General features: G+C 38.1%; 1 protein-coding gene across 1 annotated transcript in view; it reads left to right on the forward strand.

The window, feature by feature from the left end:
* Nucleotides 1-20,085: 20,085 nt before the first annotated feature.
* The window catches only part of NAALADL2 (N-acetylated alpha-linked acidic dipeptidase like 2), a 214,673-nt gene continuing 207,771 nt past the window's right edge, over nt 20,086-26,987 (forward strand). Inside the window, exons 1-2 of the mRNA XM_041467998.1 lie at nt 20,086-20,098; nt 21,149-21,650. Coding sequence (XP_041323932.1) covers nt 20,086-20,098; nt 21,149-21,650 — 515 coding nt within the window. The remainder of the gene's footprint in view (nt 20,099-21,148; nt 21,651-26,987) is intronic.

The raw sequence follows: 26,987 nt of genomic DNA on the forward strand, positions 1-26,987 counted from the left end.
ATTTTTGATAGAATTGCTTAGGCTGGAAAAGACATTTTTAATATTATCAAGTCCAGTCATTAACCCAGCACTGCCAAGGCCACCACGAATCCGTGTCCCAAAGAGCTGCAGCTACATTTCATTTAAATCTCTCCAGGGGTGGCACTGCGCCACTTCCTTGGGCAGCCTGTTCCAGTGCTTAAACAGCCCTTTCCATGCAGAATTGTTCCTATATCCCATCTGAACCTCCTGGCACAACTTGAGGCCATTTCCTCTCTTCCTGTTGTTTGTGACTTGGGAGAAGAGATTGGCCCCCACCTGGCTGTAACTTCCTTCCAGGTGCCTGCGGAGTGGTGAGGTCTCCCCTGAGCCTCCTTCTCTCCAGGCTGAGCCCCTTTCCCAGCTCCCTCAGCCCCTCCTGGTGCTCCAGACCCCTCCCCAGTTCTATTCCCTTCTCTGGACACACTCCAGCCCCTCAGTGTCTTTCTCGGAGTAAATGGCCCAAAACTGAACACCGGATTTGAGCGCTGAAGCTTCTCACCTCAGCAGCAGACTCACAGGGTGACCTTTGAGGAAAATCACTAATTTCTTTGTTTAGAGTGCAGAGGGCACAGATGTCATAGAGCAGTTGCTGGTAAACGGAGTATATTATTTCTATATCAGTGTCACACTGTCAAAAAGTGGCACTTTGTTAAGATAATGTGACCTTTAGAATAATCTTTTAGTCTTCTATTCTTTCTCTGGTACAGTGAATCTCTGCTTTTAATTCTTAATGTTTTTCGATGAAGTAGAAATAACACAAAATTCAGTTATTCATGTTCTTTCCTTTCAGCTATATTAGATGTTGTTTTCATAAATGGCATAGGTGCCATTTTATCCGTGAAAAGCTTCTGTTTGCTGACTGTAAAATGTACATCTGTTCTAAAATGTAAGTTTGGTAAGCATTTGCATATTTTATAAAGGAAAGAAACTGATACAAGTTTCCAATGGTTTCCAATGCTTTCCAAAGGTTTCTGTGGGAAAAAAGTGGATAAAAAATGCTCTGTAAGCTTTGAGCTAGGTTGTCTGTTGCAGAAACAGAAAGCCACAGTACTGGAGCAACTTTTATTTAAAAGGAAAAATATGAGACTAGGTTAGATAATAACAATTTGATTTGAATATTAGCAATGCTACCTGCCAGTGCTTTTTTTTTTTTTTTTTTCCTTTGAGATTCCCCAGCTTCAAAATTTTCCTCTCAGTCTGATGATCCTTATTAAGCACGTGTTGAATCAGAGGTTCAGCATGGTCTCTTTCTCAAATCTCTCTTGGAGTTGCTCCATGAAATACGAGTCATGCAATACACTCTGGGTCAAGGAAACAGACTTCCCTGCTTCCATAAATATATCCCAGTTTTAGAAATTAAGTTTGGTGATTTTTTTGTTTCTTCATTTATTTGTTTTGGTTTTTTTAACTACCAAAAGATGTGAGTGAAAGCTTTCTATCCTGCAAAATGTGATTTCCAGCAATTGCTCCTTTTTGCTTTCATGTCATGGAGCCTGTGGTCATAGAAAAAGATCCTGCTACTCAGAACAGGAACTGGAGGTCTGCTTGATTATTTTTGAACCTCACTATTGTGATATGAGTAAAAATACAGCAGCAAAATACAGCTCAGTAGCATCATGTGCATTTTATTTTAATTGAAGAAATGCAGATTTTTCCCCGGAGACAAAAACATTTTTAGAATGGAGGCTGCCTGTTCAAAAAAACATAGTCATGTAGCAGTGTTAGAGCAATTTGTTTGTTCTAATTGACAGAAGTCCTTAAAAGTATGTGAAAGTATACACTTAAATACCATTCTGAATTATCCTTGAATTTCTTATATAAAATCTCAGTATTGTTGCTGTACTTGGATAACTGAATAAAAATCAGTGCTGATACAACAAATGTAACATATATTAATATTTCTGTGAAAAAGAAAGAAATTCTGCTTTATTTTGTTCGTGCTTAAAGATTGAAAGTTGGATTCTACGTTTAACAGCAGAATCAGCCTTGTGTTACCTGGAATGAAAAAATAACTTGTTAATGGCAATATTTAGCAAGAATTCTGAGAGAAAGGAATTTAGTTTCTAAGTCCTGTTCAGTTTTGAAATTGTGGAAAATTATAAAAAAGTTTTATGAAGATTACTTTTGATATGGTTTTTGAAAATGATACATTTCTATTTCTGGAACTAGAAACCTTGATTTTTAATTTATTTTCTTTCCAAAAGGATGGTTCATTTTATAATCCAGCTATAATAAACCCCTACTTTTCATAATATTTTAGTATGACTGTTACTATTAAAAAAATTTCCAGTCTTCCAAACTGTCAAAAAAACTCCCTAAAAAAACAAGCAAGCCAAAAACCACCTCAACTTACTGCTGCTAACATTTCCTACTGTGGAGGTATTACAGGACCTTGAAAACTGCTGGAGAAGAAGAAAGCACAAATAAGGAGAGCATCTCCCCATAAACTTTTTAATAGTATTTTAATAGTATCAGCAGATACTAGACAGATTGTAGATGTGTCAGGTTTGTTAAAACTAATACTTCAGCTCAGGGAACCCATTTGGTGCTTGAAGTAGATCTCCCAGATGGAACAATATCATTAAAAATTAATTGTATAACCACTGGACCTGTCTTTAAAGACTTTTGAACTGCTGAGGCTTTCTAATCAGATATTGTTGCTCCAGTTCACCAGTGAAGCGAATCCAATGACTTTTCCGGCGTGTGGCCTACTTCTGTTAATGAAAGTACAATTTATTCACTTCAACATACAGGCTGTAAAACTAATCTCCTGGCTGACACATTATTCTCTTCCACATGTTTAACTTCTCTTCACAGAATCAAAAAAAAGTATATAGTAAATCAGAAGGGACACATCAATCAACCTGGCACGGTTTAAAAGCCAAGTAGGGTTGGGGATGGTGGTGTTTGGTGCTGAGCCTGGCTCTTCCCTGGCCTGCCCTGTCTGAGTTATATCAGGCATGTCTGGCCTGTTATTCTTTGTAGGGTCTTTAGCATTCAAGGGAGCTTTAAAAAAAAACAACTTTTTTAAAATTTTTCTTTTTTTTTTAAGAAGCTTATTTAGTATTTTTGTCTTTTGTTCTGCTGTCTGAGCTTTCTCATGGCTCCTTACCACTATTCACTGCCATGATGTAACTTTTGGATGATAAATGTTCATCAGAAAACTTAATAGCACTTTCATTTGCACTACATCTGCTGCAGTTGATGGTGGACAGAACAGACCAGCTGGCTCTTGCTTTACTTTCTGCTCCTTTTCTGTGGCAAACTCACTCAATTTGATGCTCAGTATTGGGCAGGGGTGCCTTGAGGGAGACACTGAGCTGCTGCTGTAGGGATGGCCATGTCCCACTGCATACCTGCATCTATTATGTCTGTCTTTATATTCATGTAAATGTGCATATCTCCTTTAGGTAAGGCTCTTAAGCTTCAGGTTGGTTCGGTTTTGTTTGTTTTTGTTTTTTTGGTTTGTTGTGGTTTTGTTTTTTTTTTTTGTTTTTTGTTTTTTTTTTTTTTTTTGTTGGGTTTTTTTTTTTTTTTTGGTTTTTTTGTTTTTGGTTTTTTTTTTTTTTTTTTTTTTGGTTGGGTTGTTTTTTTTTTTTTGTTTTCCTCAAGGACAGAGCTGGTTGTTTCTGAGCTGACTACTCTTCTAGCAAGAGCTTCCCTCAGCCCGTTTCTCACATGTCCAGCTTCAGCACCTTTAGGGCTGTTTGGAGTCATTTTTAATAGTCAGAATCCTAATATTTGCCACTAAATATTGAAACCTGGTAGTTCTTACTGACAATTTTATTTTTTAATAAGGTATTTGTTGCCACGAAAGTAGTTCAGTAGTTGTGTAGATTTTAAAGAAAATACCAGATAGTAACTTCAATTTATTCTTTATATAGCTGTAGAAAATGCATGCATGGATATAGTTGTGTGCACGTATACTTGCATATTCTTAATAAAGTGGATAATTTGTGTACAAAACATTAGCTGTTCCTAAAAAAACCCCAAAAGCAACCAAATACCCCCAAACAACAACAGCATAGGACATGCAGAGGATTTTAATTAGACTCTGACTTCAGACTCTTTTTTCCAAAACACTCTGGTGTAGGTAGTCTGAAAAGTAAGGTAAAGCTTCATTAAACAGCATTCAATTTAAAAAAAAATGTAATTGTCTTACATGATAAATGCACTGTTACACTCTGAACTCATATGTCATATTTATTAGAATTTGATTTGAACTTCCTTTTCCAGTGACAAGCACAGCACAGAACTAAATGGCATTTATTATTGTTTTCATTATGAGGTTTATATTTTTCTGAGTTTATTTAGCATTTCAAGCTATACATCATAAACCTAGCTGGAATGATGCTGGGGATTTTGATGTTTCTACATCCAAGCGACCTTTTGTGATATTTCTGTTCTGTTAACTTACAGGGAAATGTGAGAATCAAAAAACGAAATTATAGCAAACAGTTGTTTCACCTCTCTTCTTTTATGCCATTTACCTACTCAGTAAAAAAATAGGAAAAAATAAGTGTGTAACAAAGACAGGGTGACACTCCAGGAAGCTGTGCTGGTTTTTCATTTGCTGTGCATTCTAAGAGAGAAGTTGATCCCAAGCTGGAACTAAATGCACAATTTGGAGAGACCTTATCTTACTTGTTTACAAAATTTATTGCTAAATAATATTTCATATGTTATTTTATAGTACCATAAAATCCAGCACCCAACTTCATAATCCATTTCCATATGGAGTTTGCTGAAAAATGGAACTAATAAAAAAATAATACAATGAAAGTTTGCATTATGAGCTGCCTAAATCATAAGGCTAGGTTTTTTACTTCTAATTAGGCAGCCAATTATGGCATTTGAAGTCAGAATGAAAATAATCCAAAAATTCAACTAGTGATTTTTATGATGTTTCTTTTATACATATATATGTATATATGCACATATATTTAAATTACTACTTACACTTTGTGACTCAGATATTGTGACTCTTAAAACCATATGACCTTTCCATATAGACAAAATATATTGTTTTATGACAAAATTAAATTATTATGTATTAACTTGTATTATTTTGGAGTAATTTCATAACCATTAATTATACCTTACACACAATCCTCCTTTTCTCTGCCCATATATTAATGTCTCACTAGAAGACATCCCATAATGCCAGCAGGGGCTGGAACGTGCTGAGTCTCAGTGACAATTTGCTGATTATTCAGATTCATTTGCATTCATTTCCTTACACTTTTATGCCTTAATTTATGTCCATAATGCAAATGTTGATGCATCTCTGATGTAACTGCACATTCCTTAGGTTAGGATGACTCAGCACCACGGACTTAAAATGCCAATCAAACCTTGTGTACCTCAGTGTTTATCTCGTCATCCTCAGCCTGTTTGTAGGCAGCAATTCCTTGTCTAAAACATGAAGTTGCCATAAGAGCCTCCAGGAGAGCCTTTTTGCTCTTTCAGCCTTCATAGGTGTTAAGCAGACAACACAGTATTTGGCTGGGTGGGGTTTTTTTTGTTGATGTTGTTGGTTTTTTGTTCAGTGCTCTTTTCTCATTTTCATTTAATTGCTCAGTTCAACTCTGATATCTCGTCTCTATTGTGCTGCTCCATGTCCATGGGATTCTGTGCTTCTACATGAAATGAAGAATTAATAAGACCACCATTTCTTAATTGCTTTCACTCTTCAGAAGTATCAGAGTTCTGCATAGGAGCAAGAGCAGATGTGTGTGTATCTTTCTGACCTCTTTATACCTGCAAAACTAAAGATACGTTTTCTTTTTTGGTGTTGCTGTTGTTTTCTTGTCTACAAGGAAAACTTCTACTTTATCATGCTATTTTTTTTTTCCATCTTAAATGTTGTGTTAGGAATAAAACATGGTATAGAACTCCTTGTTTATTACTCTTCCTACCTACAGAATATCAGTGCCAATGCAGCAAAAGCTATTGCACTGCAATTAAAAGATCAGCCTGGAAATTATTAATTCCCTCCCTCTTTCTGTGTTTTTTTTTTTTCTTTTTTTTTTTTTTTTTGGGGGGGGGGGAAGTTTTGGAAACATGTTCTAGGAGTTGTGTAATTAAATTATTACCTGCTGTATCACCATCTGCTTACATGATTTTGAAGTGTTTCTAACCTCTGTGTGTGTGTGTTCACTTCAAGGAAGTGCCAAAAAAGCAGTGGACGTACTCAGCAGATGGACTGAGGGACTCACACCCTCTAAGCAGTCAGTCTTGATTGTTCTGGGCATAATTAAGCATATTTTATCTAAATCTAATTATTTAGTTTCAAAACATGGCAAAGATGGTTTTATTTTCAATAGTCAAATATTCCTTATGGGATGAAGACCTACTCCAGATCATTGCTATGGATAAACATTACTATTAGAACATTCCTGATAACGTCATGTATGGTTGTTTTTTGTTTGCCTCAATACTTGTATCATTATCTTTTAAAAGATTTAACTCAATCCTTGCACTCTACAGTATGCTGCAGGTAAATCTTAAAAGAAGAACTAGATCTGGATGCACATAGTAGGCTTGCCAAACAGTGGAATTTAGATTTCAATGCTTAAATACTTTATGTATGTGTTTGTTTCCAACCCTTAATGGTATTTCATTCAAAGCAGTTAGAATGGTGAGAGGATTAAGATTGGAGTGTGTTGTCCAGCAAAAAAGCAAGGCATCATTTTAATTTAGAAAAGAAATCTGCAGATGTGAAATCTTTGTGGAAGAAGGACAGAAGATCTGGCTCTAGTCAGGTTGTAGAAGAGCATTCTGCCCAGCCTCAGTGGGTTATTAGAGTGTGTTTATGGTGGTGATGGATATCTTTGGAAACATCCATGGGATTCAGGTGTGTGCTGGGTGGGTTATGGTTTGTTGGGGTGTTGCTCTAGAGCCACCCAGCTCTACCAGGAAGCCCTGCTGATTGGATGGCTTGTGCTGCTCTTGGCTTACGAAAGGCAGAACTTCTGGCCAAAAAAATGGCTTTGAGCTCATCTCAGTCCAGAATTGGTCTTTATCATTTATCAAAATAGTGGCAGTAAATAGTGAGACATCTTGATGATCACCAGCTTACAAATTTAAATAAACAATGAGGCGAAGCAGAAAACAGCTACCATTATTAGGTCGTAATTCAAGGTGTATTGTGGGATGGAAAGCTTCTGCTGCCTCAGTTCTGCTGGAGTCAGAGCACAGTTTGGGGGAACTGACCAAACTGATTTCCTTTAATACTGATGGGAGTTAAGCAGCCTCTGCAGCCTGCAGGAGGAGTTCATTGTGTCAGGATGAAGGAAGTGATGATCCTCTCAAACACTTGCAGGCTGGGAATTCCATCGACTGCTGCATTCATTAATAATCTTAAGACTTTCACTTTGTGACTCAGGTCTGATGGCCTCATTAAATGAGAGTCCTTTCAGGTTTTATTCAGCTCCGTGAAGCCTAAATTGTGATAGGGCTCTAAGAAGATTTTGCTTGCTACCATTTTATGTAAGTTTTCCAATTTCTTACTCATGTTGCAGTCATTTTGACCTTGGTAAACCAGATTCAAACTATCTTCAAAGGCATTTAAGTAGCTTTTTCAGTGCTATATTCAAAAACTCTTAAGTTAATACTCTCTCTACATTTCATTCCCTATATATTTATTTTTCTGATTCTCATTAATTTAATTAGATTGCAGTCCTCCTTTTCTCTTTTCTGTGAGATTGCTCTGCTGGATAAATCCATTTTCACTTTGATGGTTTATGCTAGAGGTGCATCCTTATAGGTATCTACTCAAATAAAAGTGCCCAGAGTATTCTCCTTTTCCCATAAACAAAATTCCCAATACAGTCAGTAAAATTACTGGGTTTTGATAATCTGCCTCTCTAATGACAAAGTCATAGCTTTGCTTCAATGGTAGCTACTTCAATGGTACATAAAAGTGCTTTAGAATAGTGCTGATTTTTTTTTTTTTTTTGAAATCACCCAGCAGCTTAACAACCAGCTTGGATATAAAATTCAGTTCTCCAATTGTTTGTACTAGTCTGTACTAGGTAGGAAAGTTTATGGGCATTTAGCCAACTGCCTTTTTAGATGTTGCATCCACCTGTTTTGACATTAATCCATAAAAATAAACTCCATATGTAGCCCAGAAAATGGTCTTTGTGGGTCCCAAGTTACAATGGCAATAATTAAAATTGTTGCTTTCATGTCCCAGATGGTGACTGTGGTAGATAATTGTATTCTCTGCAATTATTTTGGACTAAGTTTAGCAGAGAAAGGTAAAAATCTGGTGTGGTTTTGAGACAGCACACAATATTTTATTGGTTTAACTGAGGGCTTAATTACTTCCAAGATCTAAAAGTAAGAGAAAAATGGAAATGGATCACAGGTCCAAGAGAGATTTATGAAGCATTTATGTGTTAGTTGCATACAGATGTGGCACAGTGGTCACTGTAGGGTTACTGTCTTTACATTCAATGGGGTGGGCTTTGGGCATAACCTTGTAATGGTTATATTTGAGAATTTGGTAAAAGAGCCTGAAAATGGGCAATGGAACTTGCAACTTTTGGCCATATTCAGACCAAGCCCTTTGTAGTGTGTGACAGAGCAGCTGCAGCCTTTGTATGTGGGTGAAGCAGAGTCATGGCTTGATACTTTTAAAAGGGATTGGAAAATGGAGTAATTAACTAACATCCTGACAGCCAATGACATGTTATGCAATTGTAATGATTTTGTTTGTGTTGTAACAGCCCTGGTCGTTTCAGTCTGTATTTTGGTAGTATAAATATTTTGTGATAGAGCAGTGCTTTGTGACTCCCCGAGTTTTACATTTTGATGCCATTTGCCCAATTTTTGGTCTCAAAACAGCTTTACTTTTAAGTGCTATTGAAGATCATTTATTTTTAATAATGCCTTGGTTCATAAATAAATTACAACAGCTATGAGACATGCTTAATATAGTTCACTGTGTTTCTAAATACCCTTAATACATAAAGGAATTACAGGTATGTCCTATATCTAAAATACAGGGAATTCTGTGAGTGTGCTGTTGAAAAAAAAATAAGAGCATTCAGATTTTCAGTCTTGAATTTCTGTTAATGTACAAACTGTTTTCTAATGTCGATTCTTGATTCATTTTAATTATAAATTTAGTCATTCTAAATTTTTCATGAGCTTGGGTGACTTTGCACTAGAGACTGATTTGCCTCTTTCCTTGCTGTAAGTCATGAAAAGCACTGTACTATGAAGCTCAGTGGGAGACATTTCCCTGTAAAAAAAGTAGTAGAGATAAAGGAAGTGCTGCTGCTTTTTTGATTTGCAAATCCTGATCCTCTTCCTCATGGGCATCTTCTGACTTCTCTTATTTTTTTTTCCCCCTCAGCTTGGAATTAGGTCACATATAAATAAAGCTGATTAAGTTGTTTCATGAGGGAAATATTCCCACTAAAACCCTAAATTTAATAAAAATGCACATTTTTAGTAAGGAAATGTTTATTTCTAAGTGAAATAATTAACATGTAAGGTAAAGCAGAGCATGTTCAGTTTTGAATGACATTTCTGGGGAAACTGAAAAATTTCATTTTCACTTCTTGAAGTCAAAAAAAAATACAGATCCTTGTGGAGTTTAGGATCTGTATCCCCATTTCTATATTTATTTATTTTTAAATTTGTATTTCAAAAGAGAAGACAGGCAGAAGAGACCAGGACCATACTGAGAGTCACTATAGTGATCTAGACAATTTCCCAGGGGCCTGCAGAGAGACAGAAGCTGCATATGAGTGATGGTTGATTATACATTTGTTTATTTTGTGAAGTCTTCTCTTCTTCCTTCAAGGAGACATCTCAGTATTGTAGGTAGAAAGAAAGCTAGGCAATTGGACTGTAATTCATATTTTGGTCAAAATTACCTTTATAATGTTGAAAATACTCATATAGCATTTTGCAGAATTTAATAGTTTTTGTTATTGAGAGTCACTAATAGCATGTTTGTTTCTTGGGACTCCTTTTCAGAGTCAGCTATGGATAATATTTTAATGAATATTGCCAGGTTATGTTCTTTGGAAATTAGCTTATTGATTCCCTTCAATTGGAAGGTGACTTTTTGAGAGCACTGGTTTCTTACTGTCTCCTGGCTCTGCACAGACAGTGTGAGCTGGTGACTAAGATTAAAATTAGGCTGGGAATAAAATCAATAAAAACCTTTATAACTTTGAAATTTCCAGGAAACTCTCAAATCAAATTATTTAAAAATGAAGTTGTCTGAAGTAGCGCAGGTTTCGTTTTGTTTGTGTCCCTGGAATGATGCAGCAGATGAAGCCCAAGCTAGGAAGCAATTAAATGTATTAACTGCCAGATGAGGGAAGGAAAGCCTGAATCCAGATGGTTTTCCTGCTTCAGGCTGAAGGGTTCAGGGAATAGAACCTCTTCAAAAGGAGAAGTCTGCCTGGTCAAGAGCAGTTCCTGCTGTCCTGCTCAGCCTTGCTGTAAGTCCAGCTGTACTCCTCATCCAAACCTGCAGAGCTCCTGCAGTGAGTCCTGGTGGGAATTCTTGTGTTTCCTTCCCACTCCAACACCGCTGCAGTTACTGAAGAGTTTTTGGAGATGTAGGATAGCAGCAGCAAGACATTGTTCCAGAAGCATGTGTGACCAAAGCTGGGCTGACACAGACCTTATTTGTGTGTTTATTCTGTGGTTTCTTACATAAAGGTGCTCCTGAGAAAGAAGTTTTGTCCACGTTTTGGTGACGTGGAAGTTGCGTCAAAGGCTGCAACAAATATGAGACAAATAAATGAAATGCTTCGTTTATCAGTAATTCAGCAAACCTGCATCATTCCTGTGCTTCAAGGGTTACAAGTCAAGCGCTTTTTAGCAAGCTGCTAATCTGCTGTGCTTGCTCTCAAGTTATAGTTGCTTGCTGTCCCAGGAGTTTCCAGCAAATGCTCATACAATCTGATTAACATGGTTCACATACAAAGGGCGCTGGCCTGGGGACTACCATGTCTCATTAATGGAAATGAATTTTTCATGCCATGGCCGCTATGTCTATGTGTTAAGACTTTTCATTTCTTTTTCGAATTCTGTCTCTTTTCTGTATTGTATTTTTTTTATGCAAAAATGTCCGTATGAATTTTAACAACTGGTTATATTACAGGTCTGAGAGTTTTTATTTTTGCATACTGATGCTATTTTTACTAAGAAACAGATGTATTGGCAGCAGAGGAAAGAAGGGGAGTGCAATGGCATACATTTGTGTTTATATTGAACCCTTTAGCTCTGATTGAATGCTTGATGAGTTCAGCTTAAGAATGAGGTGACTTGATCTGTTCTTGGCAACAGTCCTGCTTTGTGTGGGAGGTTGGAGCAGGTGACCCTGTAAGGTCCCTGCCAGCCAATATTTTCATGATTTTGTGAATTGTCGACTTTTCAGAGTAAGTTTCCAGAATTAATTCCAGTATTGTAGTTGATGTATCATCCTGTTTTTTTAAGAGGCTGCAACAGGTTCTGCTGTGACATGGATATGGACATGTTCTGGTTTGTAGCTGAAAGCAGGGACAGAAGGTTTAGTTTTCTTTCAGCACTGTTCCTTGGGGTATTTTGAATTAATGGTGCTTCTTAAAGAAAATTGGAGAGGAAGCAATTGTACATATTAAGCCAGTAAGCAAAGCATTCTCTGTGACTGATCATCCACAGCTGCTTTCCTGTGGCATTTTTTATTTAACATTTTTTGCTGTCAGCAGATTGTCAGTTTCTGATTACTGTTACTTTGTTGAAAGCTCCCAAACATCACTGGCTGTCCTGTCCAGGGTGTGTACCTGGACATGGGTGTCCAGCATCTTCCAGGATCATCAGCCCACATTTAGCTGATGGTATAGAGCTGAATTAGCAGAAACCATCAGCCCTTCTGTTGATGCACTGTTGCCACTTTAGAAGGGAATTGCTGCAATACCTCTAAGCATCAGTTACATGCTTTATAGCCTTCTTCAGCTCAGTGTGCTAAGCTGTGTTTCTGGAATATGTCCTCTTTGTTCTTGTCATAATGCACACTTTGCTTCCCTTCAGCTGCTAATGTCTCTAAATCAAAAGTTCTACAGCATAAACAGTTTAAGCTGTAATAGCTATGCACAGCCCTGGCCAAGTATAAAGAAGGTTTATGAGAAGTTTTTCCTCTACAATTGCTGATTTGTTTTTTTAGATTATAAGGTGTGTGTCATGCTCTTCTCTAAGTGGTCAAGAAGTGTTATGGTTGCTTTTTAAGAAATTATTCCTTGAAAAATGTTTATAGACTAACAGTATTAATAAGCTCATTCTACCTGCAGTCTGTGATAAGTTGTCCATAGGTGGAAGTTTGACTGTCAACTTGAGTGTGTCAAAAATGACCAGATCAGGCTGAGACTGAAAATTAAGGTAGTCTTTAGGATAATGGACTTATCCAGTTTATTTTTTGTGATGCTCTCATCTTCATACAGCACAGCAAGGCTGAGATTTCCCTGAGTAATGATTGGGAGACAATCAGTGAGAGGCTGAAGATAAAACCATAGGCTAAGCAGCTGTGCCTCTTCTCCCAAGGATGTGGTCAGTTGGGTAGGACTTGGCTGAAAACATTATCAGATCTGGCTGCTTTTGTGGCTTAGTTCCATAATGGCTTAAGTAAAAGTGTGAAATTCTTCTGGAGAGCTACTGACAGCACATACATTACTGATATGTGAAGCTTTACATGTAGATGTACTTCATCACAGATCTTAAACCTGTGGCAGAACTACCAGAAGATAGGTTTGCAGGGGAAACTGCAGAAAGAAGAAGCGGTGCTTCCTTTAATTTTTATCCTCAGGAATCCTCTGAGGATTCCTTTGTTGACCTGAACTAACACATCTCAGATTTTCTTTGTGAGAGAAATCACAAACTCACTTCAGCGTGTGGACATTGGCGGACTCAGGATGCTGAATGTCACACCATATTGACTATGTGTGAAAAAACATGTTCTGATAAATTCGCAGGAATTGTACACCATGCAAAATTACACCTCCAGGCAGACTCAAATGACCAAACTCTGACATTTCTCAAACTTGACAGCTTATTTCAGTGGAGATTTAGGAAAGAAAAGGTCAAAGGACACCAAACATATTACTGCTCTACTCCGCCTATAGCTATAGCAACACTAAATCTTCTAATATTACATCTTGGGGCAAATGAAGGGTTTCTCATTTAGGCCCTAGAGGCAGGAGTAAACAAGTCTTAGGAAGAACTGCTGAGGGAAGTGGTGTTTTTTGGTGAAAAGGAGGCTTAGGGGAGACCTTATCTTCTGTACAACTCCCTGAAAGGAGGTTTAGCCAGGTGGGGTCGGTCTTTTCTCTCAGGTAAGTAGTGGTGAGACAGGAAGAAATGGCTTTAAGCTGCACCAGAGAGGGTTTAGATTGGATATAAGGAAACATTTCTTCACTGAAAGCCATGGCACAGCTGCCCAGGGCAGTGGTGGAGTCACAACCCCTGGAGGTGTGTAAGAGCTGTGTAGCTGTGGCACTTGGGGACATGGTGCAGCAGTGGCCTTGGCAGTGCTGGGTTAATGGCTGGACTGGGTGACCTTAAAGGTCTTTTCCAATCTAACCAAGGCTGTGATTCTGCCATTGTATAGATCCTGTGCAGGGCTGTCACTGCCTGATGACTCCAGCAATGTCCCCTGGCCTTGCTGGGAGCAGTCTCAGGGCTGATAACGCGTGCCCAGCTCAGTTGCCTCCTGACAGGAGTCTGGGCTGTCCCTGTGCCTCACAGGTGTGCAGGGGACACAAGTGTGCTTTACAAACATGGGCTCATCTTGGGTTGCCACAGCAACACCACTCCATGTACTTGAGCTTTAACATTTGAGATTTCACCCAGAAAATAAATTTGGCGTGATTCTGAAGTACACTTCCTTGTTTTCTGAATTCTTTACATACAGATCGTTGAACAGAAAATTATGGTACTGCCTTACTGTTTTCTGCCATAAACCATGCACAGAATCATTAAAGCTGTCATCTATCAAAATATAGTAAAATTCCAATAAAGCTAAATTGTAAATGTTGCCATCTTCAGCTCCATAATATATTATTTTTAAGGGCTCCTTGTCATTGTTGAACTTGATAAAACTGAGTAAAACCCCACTGAGCAAGAAATGACAAAAAAAAATCTAGAAAATGTAGTCTTGAAGTAAGGATTTAATTTTTTTATTCAAGTACTGACCTATTTTTCTACAGCAAGTTAGAATAGCACAGGATGGTGACAGCAGGAACATTTTCGTGTGTGTCTATCAGTATTTTGAATATATAATTTAAAGTCTGGTTTTAGCCAAAAAATTACACTTGACACGAGACATTAGGGCTTCATATTTCTTCTGTATCTCTGATTTCCATGTGAAATATTGCACATAGGAAGATTTGTCTTCTGTAACCAGCTAAGTTTGGGAAATTGATCCTAAACTCCGAAAACTGGAGCACTTGGAACAGATTGCCCAGAAAGGGTGTGGAGTCTCCTTCACTGGAGATACCCCAGAACCATCTGGATGAAATCTTGTGCTGTGTCCTCTGGGATGACCCTGCTTGGGGCAGTGAGGTCAGACCAGTTTTAGATAAAATTGTATCGCAAATGGTCCAGAGTCATCAGCTTGTTTGTGGGTTGTGGTTTCTTTTTTTTCTTTGGTTTCATTTGGTTGTTTTTCTTTCCCTAAACAGAATGTGTTAATATTTTCACTGCAAGGTTTTGTCACTGATTGTTTAAAATCAGGAATGGAGTTAATGCCTATGATGAGGCCACATTCCTGTTTTTGTTTTTCTTGTTTGTAGCTCATCCACGAAAGTGACCTTTGGATTTTGGTTTTCTTTTTTTGTGGCTTTTTTGTTCTTTCCAAGATATGGGTTGAAACCACATAGTATTTTGCAATGTTGGATTGCATCTGTTGAAATATAGCAGACTTCCACTAGCACATTTTATTACAATGTAGTAGCTTGCAAATGTACAGTTTCCAAATTTTCAAAGTTAAAATTACTTAATTTTTAAAATAATAATTTAAATAGGATTGACTGTAATTAAAGAGAAAAAAGAGTTTGGAAAATATCAAAGTGAAATGTGTCCAATTTAAAGACTGGCAACGTAAAAATTTCCGAAGCAGAAATGAGTCATATAAAATTAACTTTCTTAAGAACTGCTATGGCCTGTTAGTGCAGCTAGTGCTGTCAGCATTTTCAAGTTAAACACCATTTACAATGATTTTATTTCACATCAAATTCAACTATAAGCTTAAATGCAAATGCCCCAATAATAGTTTTTGTCCTGGTAAAGCTTTGTATTTTATTTCTTTCAGAGGCAGTTATAATGTCTGGGGGAATGTAATGTAAAATATATTATTGATGAAACCTTGAAGTTGGAAAAACATATCTGTGCAGGCAAGCTGGGTATTAGGTTAGTGTACAGAGAGTCTGTATGAGAAAAAGTGGGAAAAGGGACATGTTTTGGAAGAAGAGCTTTGGGTGGGATGGGCAGGAGCTCGGGAGTTTTGGGAAAGTAAATGGTGGGGAGGGGGTTTGGGCAGGAGGATTTAGGTGGTGTGGCTGGGGCCTGGTGCAACTGAATTTCTTCCCCTTACACCCAGTTTAAGAACAGTGTGTAAATACACGTATACAACACATCCCAACTAGCCCTGAAGTCCTGATTATCCATCTGCTTCTTTGCTTTTAGAAACACTGAAATCCTGTCCAGCGCCTTTCTCAAAGGAGAACAGCAGCATCTGAGTGTTGATTCCAGTGGAAAAATGAGTGATTAATTAATGAACTAAGAAACTGGAGTGTGTGTGTGGCTTCTCTCTCCTCGTTTGGCGTTGTCATCCTGATGTTTGCAAATGAGCAAAAAGAGTGAGCAGTGAGAGAACTGAACTTCCCTCCCACCGTAATGGGAGGGAAGAGCTGATCTGGAAGCAAAGCAAAGGCAGCAGCACAGAACATCCCACAAGGAATGCACAGGCTCTACCAGAGCCATTTATAGTGATCTGATTACACCACAGTATTAATAAACGCCCCAGCAGACTCTGCATCTATCACAGATGCTGTTAGCTCCTACAAAGTCAGTAAATATATTTGAGTTTTGTTTCAGGCAAATAGGTATTTGCAAACTGAATGTGTTTGAGAATGGGAAAGATCTGTGTTAGTAATACATGCCCAGCATATTAGAGACCAGCTAAGGCTGCCTTTTTGTTACCTGGTACTTGTCTACTGGGGAAGAAGGAGCTTTCTGCATTCCTTCTGTGAGTCCCAGGAATTCAGAGATTCTAAAAAGGCAGCAGGCAAATATATCAATGGACCTATGCACATCTGGATGGCCCAGGAATTACAGCTCAGGTGGCTGATGAATTTGATTGTAGGCAGATTTAACTCTTGTTCCAGCTGGGTATCAGCCTGCACAAATCTTATCAATCAGGGTGCACCACACCCCTGTTCCTGTTATGTGGTCATCCTTTTTGTTGATATCAATGGTATCCTGGTCCACGTGGCTGTTTGTGATATAATAAAATCATTGAGAGATTTGAAGAGGTTAAATACACTATCATTCATCTGTGCCAAAAAGGACTTAGTAATGAAGAGACAACTTCAGATCGAACTTAGCCATGTTTTACTTAGTGTGTTTTACAGACCTTTCTCCAGCCTCATCACTCTGTTGTTTTTGCTACAACACTGCTCAGTCTTTCAGGTTGCATTCATCTTCAGTGAAATGTGAACAACTGGTGAATTTTGTCATTTGTTTTTATCTGGTGGCTCTATGGAGTGACAAGGTCCTTAATTGTCCTGCTGTAACTGAACTGCTTGCCAAGCCCATATCCCAAAGGTGAGGGAAGGGAGAAATCGTTACTGCGCAGAATTAAGGCAGCAGTGATGGAAATATCACTTTATTATTTTTGAATTACAGGGCAGTGCAACGTTGCTGTTGACAAGGACATCATAATCTTTCCTGCAAACAAGTTTTGTCAGGGATTTACAACTCTGAAGAAATTTGTCTAGGCCTGAAACTTGGCATCATCTCGTTTAATGAAGTACTAATTTGTTGTCATACACACTTGTAAGCCTTGCAAGTGCAGTGGGTGTTGAGCTCCATGATAAGCACAGCTATTGGTCCTTTAAACAGGTGATATTACATATACTTTGGGGTTTCCCACAAAAAGATTACAAGGACTTAGAGGAAAAGCACTCTGTATAGAAGATATTGAGAAGAAAATAAAAAGGAAAAACCCCTTCAAAATGAGATGAGCCAACAGCCCCTGGAATTTTGGATTTATGACTGTACAAAGAGGCCACAAATGCCTTTAGGAGAATTCCTGGGTGAATTTTGCCTTTTCAGTGCTGAGCACTAAGTGGCCTGAGAAGGGCTCTCTGTGGGCAGCCCATTAACACTTGCCAACACTTCCTGCTGGGCATGAGCCTGCTAATTGTCTCTGCTATTTATGAGCTGCGTTTAACAACTGCAGCACCAGTCACAAACAATTCACAGTAGTATGCTCATATTGCTTTTTCCTTGTTGGTTTCATAAAATGTTGGTGTAAACTCACTTTTCTGTTATGGAGGCATTGGGGGGTGACATTTAATGAAGATCATATTCCATAGTTTTCAAAAGCTTTGCTGATAAGGGATTGAAGGAGGGAAAGTTGTCAAGAAAAGAAGTTTCTGGTGGTTCCATAACAAGACGTTCCTATCAGGCAGGATGTAAATGTGTTATTTTTAAGGTCAAAGCACAGGCTGAGAGTTTTGAAATGGGCTCGTTAAGGCAACAACAATCTGATAAAGCTGACTCTCCTGATTTCTTGTGTGTAGTTAATTGAAAGGATATTCAGCTTTGGTTTGATACCTCTCTATAAACATTCTCCCTACAAATCAGTGGAACTATAGAAATATACATCAGCATTATTGGTCATCAGCTTGGCTCTGTCCGGTGTTCCAGAGTTTATGGTCCCCTTTGCTGTCCCTGTAGAGTGGCTTTAAAGCTCGCTTGGTGAATATTCAGACTTCTGGCATTTTGCAGTTGCTCTTTTATCTTCATAATAAAACATGTATTTAACAACAATTAAATGTTGAAACAGCTTGCTGGCAGATGGGGTGAATTTTCTATCTCCTGAAGTTTTCAAAAATGTCTTTCAAAAATATGTTCATTTTATGGTCTGTGTTATAGAGAAGACTGAACTAGAGTATTGTAGTGTTTTTTTCTTGACTTCATTTTTTCCTGTATTTCTGTTGTCTTTTTTTTTTCTCCACAGTTCACTATTACTGTGAATATGTAGTGTTTTCTTTCTCCTTCCAGTTCCAAGCCAAAACTACATTTAATAAGTAATGTTTAAGTTATGCCTACTTCCTTAACCAGCTAAATACCAAATATTAAATAGAACAGGTGATACAGTTGCATGGCAAAATTGATCTGTGCCTTAAGAACCAGGAGACCCTTTGTAAAAGTACTTTTGGAATGGTTAAATGCAGTGGCATCTGATCTCAGATGCTTCAAGGTGAGTTGTGCTGTGTCCTTAGACTGGAACAATGAGCTTAGAAATGTTAGTGGAAAAAGTGAAGTTAACAACTGCAGCTACTCTTGCATTCTTTGCATTCTTTAACTAAAGGACGTGTGTTGCTAATAAGATTCCATACTCCAAAGACTGGTCTCAAATATAAAACTGAATTGAATATTGATTTTTTTATTTTAGGGCATTTAGCTGCTTGCGTGTTTGTTGGTTTGTTTGGGTTTTTTTTTCCCCTGAAGTGAGGAAACTGGTTTTGGTGCTCTGAATGAAAATTGAATTGCTGAGAAGCTAAGCTGTGGAATGGGGTTACTACTCATCTGCATAATAACCATTTCAAGAAATTTCATAGGAAATATTTATTATGCATTTATATGTAGATGTAAATAACCTTTATTAATACACACCATTGAACAATAACACAATTTTTTCACGTCATAAATATGGGGAAAACTTAACTACCACAGATAGGCAATGGTCAACATTTATAAGCTCAGCAAGATTAATATTTGCCATGAAACTCCATCTGAAAAACTGCCTTAATTCTGGTTTATGGCTACTACTGTAGTAATCTGCCAAGGGTTTACCTATTTACCTAAACCAGTTTGTTAAATGACTTCAGGAATTCTAGAGCCAAAATTACCTGTTCATGAAATGCGGTGATGATTTGCTTTGCTTTAAAGGACAAAACATCAGTCTTTAATTTCTAATAAGTAATATGAGGTGGAGTTGGAAAGATGAAGTTGTTGGGCAGTTAATATTACCTAGCAGTGATCCCTGTCACTGATGGTTTGCAAATTAATCTTTCCATTAACAGAAGAGGAGACAGAGTGAAAGGGCAGATAAATAGCTTGAAAATGAGTTATCTCAGTTTTCCAAAGTGTATTAACACATGGTTTGATGTCCACTTGGTGCTTGGCAGGAAGCTCAGTGCAGCAAGCATCGTTTCTGGGGCTGGCATTATTAAATATCTTCCTGAACAACCTGGATGGAGAAGCAGAGTGCTCCCTTGGGAGATCTCCGGGTGATTCACAACCATGGGGATTGTGGTGCTGAATTCAGAGGCTCCTTCACAAACCTGAGGGCTGGGCTGGCAAACTCCACAGAGAGCAGCCACAGCAGCTTTGCAGCTGTTTGTGGACTCTGCTGGAATTTAAAGACTAAATTTGCAGTCGTTATTTAAATAAATAATGCAGGCTTTCACACTAATTTAAGAGGCTTTAGCTCAGCTCACTCTATACTCTGTTGCTCCCACTGGCTCTGGAAGAGTTTGGGCTGCAGAGGGAGAATTGATTTGCAAAGGGACTGGAATGATGACTTGGAACGTGTGGGGTCTCTTGGCTGTTCCCAGGCTGTCTGACAGTTATAGGTGAGGGATATTTATATGGCTGTAGGGGGGAAAAAGGCACTGTAAATTGGTATTGTATCGAGGCAGATAGCCTTTCAGGGGACAATAGGCTGTTTCATTATATTGGAGCTTGCAAGCAGTTTGCTCTCTTCAGAGAGCTTCAAAAAGCTGAATTCCACTTTGCCATTGCAGTGGGCTCCTCTCTTATGTGCTAATGTTATTTGGAGGTGAGTCTTGGGGAGTGAAAATGCCTTAAAATATAAAAATGGAGTGGTAATGTAGTGTTGTAGGTGTCAGTCTAGTGTTCATCACTATGAGAGGTTTCATATCTTTATCTTCATTTTGTTATAATTGAGAAGTGAGTCTGATGTTTGAAAAGCCCTAAATTGCAGATGCTTGTGTGTTGCAATGGTTATTGTCAGAGTGTGGGGGAAAAGGCACCCTGTTGTTGCAGTCTGTCAGAGATGATTTGTTGAAAATTGACTTTGAGTGTTTGTACTGGAGGTCAGAGTTCCCTGTAGAGGGCTTCTACCTCCATAGAAATATCTAGAAGTGCCACAGTTATGCCGTGCTATTAAAAGAATGATTTTGTTACAAATACTTACCTGGCAGTGCTTTTGATTCATTAGAATGGGAAAAATAAGTGGAGCAAAACAGCTGGGACAATTTCTAAGTAAATTCATCAGTCATTCCAGAACTATGCATTTAAAATACCTATAAATAATAGAATGCTCCATCTAAATGGAAGTCTTTTATTGATATGTAAGTACAGTGTCACCCTGAAGTTTCTTTTTTAATTTATCATTTCCTTGTGTTTAGAATCAGATCAGGCAATTCATATTATTTCCAGCTTTTCAACTTTATTTTAGCAGCTTTATTTTGTATAGTGTGTGAAATGAAATTGTTGCACACAGTTGTTAAGCTTTAAAATTACTTTCAGGTAACAAATAATTGTTTTGGAAACTCTGAGCCTTCACTCAATTTTTTAATATTATCTCGAGGACTGACAAAATAATTGGATAATTTCAGTGGTTTGCCATTGGCACTTTTAAATTTCTTTTATTCATGTTGTTACAATATATTTCCCATGATGATGTTCATGGGACTGCTGATCCTACAAAACACAGGACAATGGAAATGGGGAGAGTTGAAATACTGAGAACCCAGCTTTTGGGCTTTATTGTCTGTTTCGTTCTCTCAGGTTTACAAAGAATAAATAAATTGTTTATGTGTGCACATAGAAACAAACATTTAGGTTTTAAATTTTGTTTTAATAGATAAAAAGATGGCCTATCATAAAGTGAATGCAGACCAGAGGGCACAGGGGCACTCTCCATACCTTGACAACGATGAGCTCCAAGCCACAGCGTTGGACCTGGAGTGGGACATGGAAAAAGAGCTGGAGGAGCCTGGCTTTGACCATTTCCGACTGGACAGCACAGCCCAGCACCACGTGGGGAACTCACAGAGCCCTGACCTCGACCTGGAGCCCATCCAGCCTTCCTCTTCCCCAAAGGGAAGATTCCAGAGGCTGCAGGAAGACCCTGACTACATCTCCCACTACACGAGACAGGCACCAAAGAGCAACCGCTGCAGCTTTCTTCGGATACTGAAAGTATTTTGCACTGCTTTGATTTTATTTATTTTTGGAATTGTGATAGGATATTATGCACGCCAGAAATGCCCTTCTCCCCCAACATCTCAAGAACCAAATAATCCTCAGATCTACCATGAAATTCTCAAGGAAATCAAAGCTGAAAATATTCAGAGGATTTACAGGTACGTACCTTGGCAGGTTTTTTATCTAAATGCTCTCAGGTGCCATTGTTAAGTCTTCACCTCATTTTTTTTAATGTGGAATGTTATTTACAAACCCTGACTTTTTTTTAATGTTCGGTTTTATCATGACGCTTGGGAGATGTTCATAAGCATATACAAAATTCATTTTTTAATAATGCAAATTTGTGCTAAGCATAATAGGTTTTGCTTTAATAATGTTCTATTGCTAAATTTATTATTATCTTTCATTTAAATGAATTGAAAAACACAGATAATTCAAATTGAATGGAAATACAGACAATAGAACAGCTGTACTAGATCCAGCTGACTGCCAAATAACACTATTGAAAAACAAGGTTGATATGATGTTTTGTAATATTTGGTGCTTTAAAAAACCCCCACCTAATTTTTGTCACAAAAGTGAACTCTGGTTTTTTTACTCTATGTGGTAAATTAAACCTTTATTCTCTATGGGTTTAGGATGGAAAATTGACCTTTGCACTCTGAAAGATTGTGATTTGTTTATTTTTTTCTTTATTACATGTTTTAAGAATGTAAGTTTTTGTAAAATACCTGTGTTTGACTGGGTTTGTTTTTATTCTTTTTTCAATGTGGAATCCTTTCGCTTCTTTTACACTCTATATAACATATTTGTGTCAGAGTACAGTCACTTTTCTGTAGCAGTGAGTGTGGAAGAAAATAGGCAAGAACCAACTTTTGAGGTTGCCAACTTTTGAAAGTTATTTCTATATGGGGAGGGGAGATAAGCTTATTTTTGGCCTCTGGAATGTAAAGTTCCTTTTTCATGTTAAAGGTAATGAATTGCAGATTTTTTGATAAGTATCAGTTCAGAAGCAGCAGAACTTCCATACTTGAAGTTAGAAAATATTGTTGTCATGGTCATCCAAAGAGGTGTTACTGAGTAGATCAGAAATACATCAGAAGTAACCACATGGGTGTTATAACAATATTTGTCTTGTATTACATTGGCTAAGCCAAGTCTTAAACCCTGTAGTGGGTAATACCGTGTTTTGAGCCAACACTGTTACTAAATGCAAGAGAAAAAGTAAATATGAACAGTTCATGTCAGTTTTCATGTGCTGAACTGACTCTACTTCATACAAATCTAATTATTTTCATAATGGGAAAGGGTACAGGTAATGAAAAATGTTGATTTTTAATGTAAAAAGATCACTTCTTTGTCTTTCAGAGAGTAAATTGAACTGAATTCTGTCATTAGGCTTCGTCACAACCAAAGTATTGCAGTAAGCTAAGCCCTAAGACTGGGTATTACACAAATCACAGCAAATTGCTGACATGTCTGTCATACTCAGGATAATATTTCAGTACTTTGTGTTTGGGGAGTGGGAATCACTTGCCATTCTACTATTTCAAAGGGTGGTTTAAAACCATCCCTTTTCAAACCCTTTATCACTTGTCAAATGATTTCAGCTTGCTGTTAAGACACTAGTGAAAATCTGGATTTTAGGTAAAATGAATTATATAAATACTTTGAAACTTAAAAAAAACTTTGGTAGTTGCCATCCTGTAACATAATTCTTAATATTTGTTTAGGTTTTTTTTCCTATTTAATAGCATGAATTCAGTAAAAGCAGTCAAATATTAATTCAGCTACCTATCAATTCTGTATATAAATATATAATCAATGCTTTTAGTATACTGCATTACCCACGAGGTTTTTCCTAACCCAGCATTTTGGTCTGAGACAGCTTTTATCCCATGTTGTGTTCAGTTGCTTTTCCTCAACATCTGTTTGGCAGGAGTCAGGGTGATTGCAATGAAAGCTGGGTGTGTGTGTGTAGGCCTACAAGTATAGAACATGCAACATATGTTTCTTGGGTAAAAGGAAAAAAAAAATGCCCAAACCTGACAAAATCAATATATGTTATTTGAAAACTTCCTTCAATAAAACACTTTGAGCTACTAGGAATAAGTGGCAGCTGCTTAGCTTGCAATTTCTAAATGTTACTGAGCATGACATTAATTTAATTTTCGTTGTTTACTCCTTAGATCAGGCTCAGATGGTATGGGAGTTTGCTAACAGTCCTGTAAGGGAATTAGGAGGTAAAAAAAAAAACAAACCTGTTTAAGAGACACAGAGGTGCCAATCATAGTGCTGGACCAGGCATCACCTTAACGTGCTTGAAGGTCTGGGGTGGGAGCTTTCTGTTGGGGTGAAATCTGCTTCTGGTTGGATGAAGCTTTGAGGATTTAACTCTCTGCACTTCTAAAGAGGTGGCAGAAGTGCTCCAGGGAACTTGTGTTGGTTTTGTTTCAAATTGGATTGGATTGTCTGTGAGTTGCATGAAGCCTGTCTACCAGTCCCTGTTAGGAATGGAAGTGGTTGAGTCCCCATCCCTGGAGGGATTTAAAGGACGTGTAGATGTGACATTTACTCAACAGTGCTGGCTTAATGGTTGGACTCAATCTTAGAGGTGTTTTCCAACCTAAACAATTCTGTGATGGTGTAGGATATCTGCACTTTGTGTTCATGGGTTGCTGAATTGGGATATTTACGTTCTCCACTGGAGGCTCCTGGTGGGCTCCGCTTTTGTCAGTCCCATCCTGGCTATCTGCATCATCCCAGCTCCATATTAAGGTTGTTTTTTCCCAGCAGACATACAAGAAATCATTAGGTTAGAAAACTCAGTGGGTTGGCTTTTATTCCTTTAACTTTGCACCTTGTTTCCCATGGAATGGGAATGCTACAGAATTTCTCTGCAATTTAGCATAGTTATAATTGCTGGTTTTGACCAAGTTGCATAATCAGTGGAACAGCCTAAATCATCATTATCTCTGTGAGCCTTTTTGAACACCTCTCTCCACTCCCTATAGGGAGGTACCTGCATTGTTGGCAATAAAAGCTAGAAATCAGTTCATTCTTGATGTTTCAGAGGTTTCAAGATGAGTTGTAAGAGGTACCTGAAGGGGAAAAGTATTTGCCACAAGAAAAATGAAGAGTTTTTCCTTACCTAACAGGCTGTATTTTAAACTGGGACAAAAAAGAAAAAAGGGACCAATATTGTTAATAGGATTCAGTCAGTAAATCAAACAATTCAGGAGATTAAATACTACATTTGTTCAGATATATATTTTTGAAGATAAACGCAGAATCAGATCTGGTAGAATCACTCGTGATTCTGCAGACATCGCTGGGCTGGTGGGAATCCAGTAATTATATCTGTTTGTGCCATGAGTATAACTTTTCACAGTGTTCTCCTGGAAGATATTTAACAAAATTTAAGTTCAAGTTAGGTGTAACTTGGCTCCAGAAGGCCTTCAGGGTGAGTATGAAAAGGGCGTAAATCCCACATCCAAAAGAGGAGAAAGTTGAAATATGTAACACTTTGGGCGCTGCTTACGTTTATATCCTTAACCAGCAGAACTTACCAGGGCTAAAGAGATGGATAGAGGTGGTAAAATGGACAGGCAGAAAGCAGATTATCTCCTGGGACAGGTGGGTTGAGTTCTTGGAGCCCTTTTGGAGAGCATGTCAGGAGGGCACAGCTGGAGAGGAGTGACCTTGAGCTGTATTCCCTGAGGAACGTCTGCAGCTCCAAAATACCATCATCACACTGGGAAGGGCCCTGCTCTCCAAAGGCATGAATGCATTTAAATGTGGAAGTCTCTGCAGTTTATAATAAATGCTGAAGGTCGTTAAGAGGCAGACCTTCAAAAGTACAGAAACCCCACTTCCAGTTTGGGTAAGCAGTGTGTTGCTGAATTCTCAAAAGTAAATTTGCAATGAAAATGTGCATAATTTTCAATGAGATCTGACTTGTTAAAGCTACTTTTTAAAATGACACTCAGATTTCTGCTATCACTTAAGTGCTTTTGAAAATGCAGCTGTTTGTTTCTTTCTCACTCTGTATGATGTATATAAAGTATTTAAATTTGATTGCTCCAAAAACCAAATCAAAATGAAACAATCCTATTTTATTTGGAAAATGTGGGACTATCATAATTTTAGGAGGTTTTAATTTTGGGGCTGACTTCTGTAAATTAAGTGGATAAACAGAGATTAATGCTGAATAGTAAGATTAAAAGAACCAGGCAGTCATGTTGATGCCAGTGATAACTGGCTGTGCATTATTTATCAGATTAGCTTATTGCTCTCCTGTTTTTAAAATTCTTGTAGCCTTATTAAACTTTACTCAATAATTTCTTTCCAAAATTGTACATCTTGGTTGTTATCAGATCCACAGGTTTTTTTAGATAATCTTCCCATGATTAAAAGTGGGATGGGGGCACAGAGGGAAGAATCTTTGCTTTGCTCTCCAGCCAGTCTACAGAGAAGCTCCTGCATTTCAACTCTCCTTTTCATCCTGTGTATTCTCACTCAAATGTTCCCTCTACTATCATGTTTTCCCCCCTCGAGCAACAGGGAGGTTTAAATCCCTTCATAATACATCCAGTTGTAACTAACTGTCCTTTAGAGGCGTATCTGTTCCTTATTCCAGTTGGTAATATCACCTGCAGGATCTCCCAAATCCATCCCTGGCAAGAATTGATTTGTCACTGGTGCCTGCTGCCATCCATAACTTCAGCTTAATTCTTCAAAGGGCTTTGGGAGAGCAGGCAGCAGCTGCTCTCCTGTGTGTCATGGCCAAGGAATAAAAGTGCCAGTGCAGTGAGAGAAGGACTTTTACTTGTTTTTTTTGTCTTTTTTTTTTCGAAGTGAAGTGAGAAGCTCCCACATCCAAGTGTTTCTTGTTCCCTGATCACTTGTAATCAGTAATGCTAAAACCTTGAGGCTTCAAATCTTTTCCCCAGGTAAAGCCTGTGAAATACATACCTGAGGAGCAGAGAGAGCCTGGAACTTCTAGGAAAATTGGAGTTTTTAGAGATTTTGACTGAATGAATTTACAGGCTGGTGCTTGGTGAATTGCCTTTGTCCCAGGAATGAGGAATTCCTGCAGGAGCAGAACTTCCTCAGGAAGGGTGTGAGGAAAGGAGTGCTCTGGTCACTGCTTGCCTGGGTAGAGACCCATTTAGTGCCCACTCCTATTAACAGCTACTGCTAATTAATAGCTGCACCTGACCTGTCCATGGCTGCTGGGAGTAGTGTGCTGGCCTAGCTCACTTCACTCATGGATCGGTTTTGTCCCCTGTACACAGATTTTGGTTTTTGTCACACCAACAGCTGAAAAGAGCATTGCAAAAAAGCAATGGGAACTCATCCTATTTCTTTCTGGATATCAGTTTCAGGTATTTCATGTGTTGCTATCAAAAATACAAGTATTGAATCTAGTTAGGCTCAGTCTGAAGCCGGAGCTGCTTCATATTTGGGAATGGATGTTGGTGTATTCCCAGGTA

This window comes from Pyrgilauda ruficollis, unplaced genomic scaffold, assembly GCF_017590135.1.
Source record: "Pyrgilauda ruficollis isolate IOZ18807 unplaced genomic scaffold, ASM1759013v1 scaffold21, whole genome shotgun sequence".
NCBI classification, from domain to species: Eukaryota; Metazoa; Chordata; class Aves; order Passeriformes; family Passeridae; genus Pyrgilauda; species Pyrgilauda ruficollis.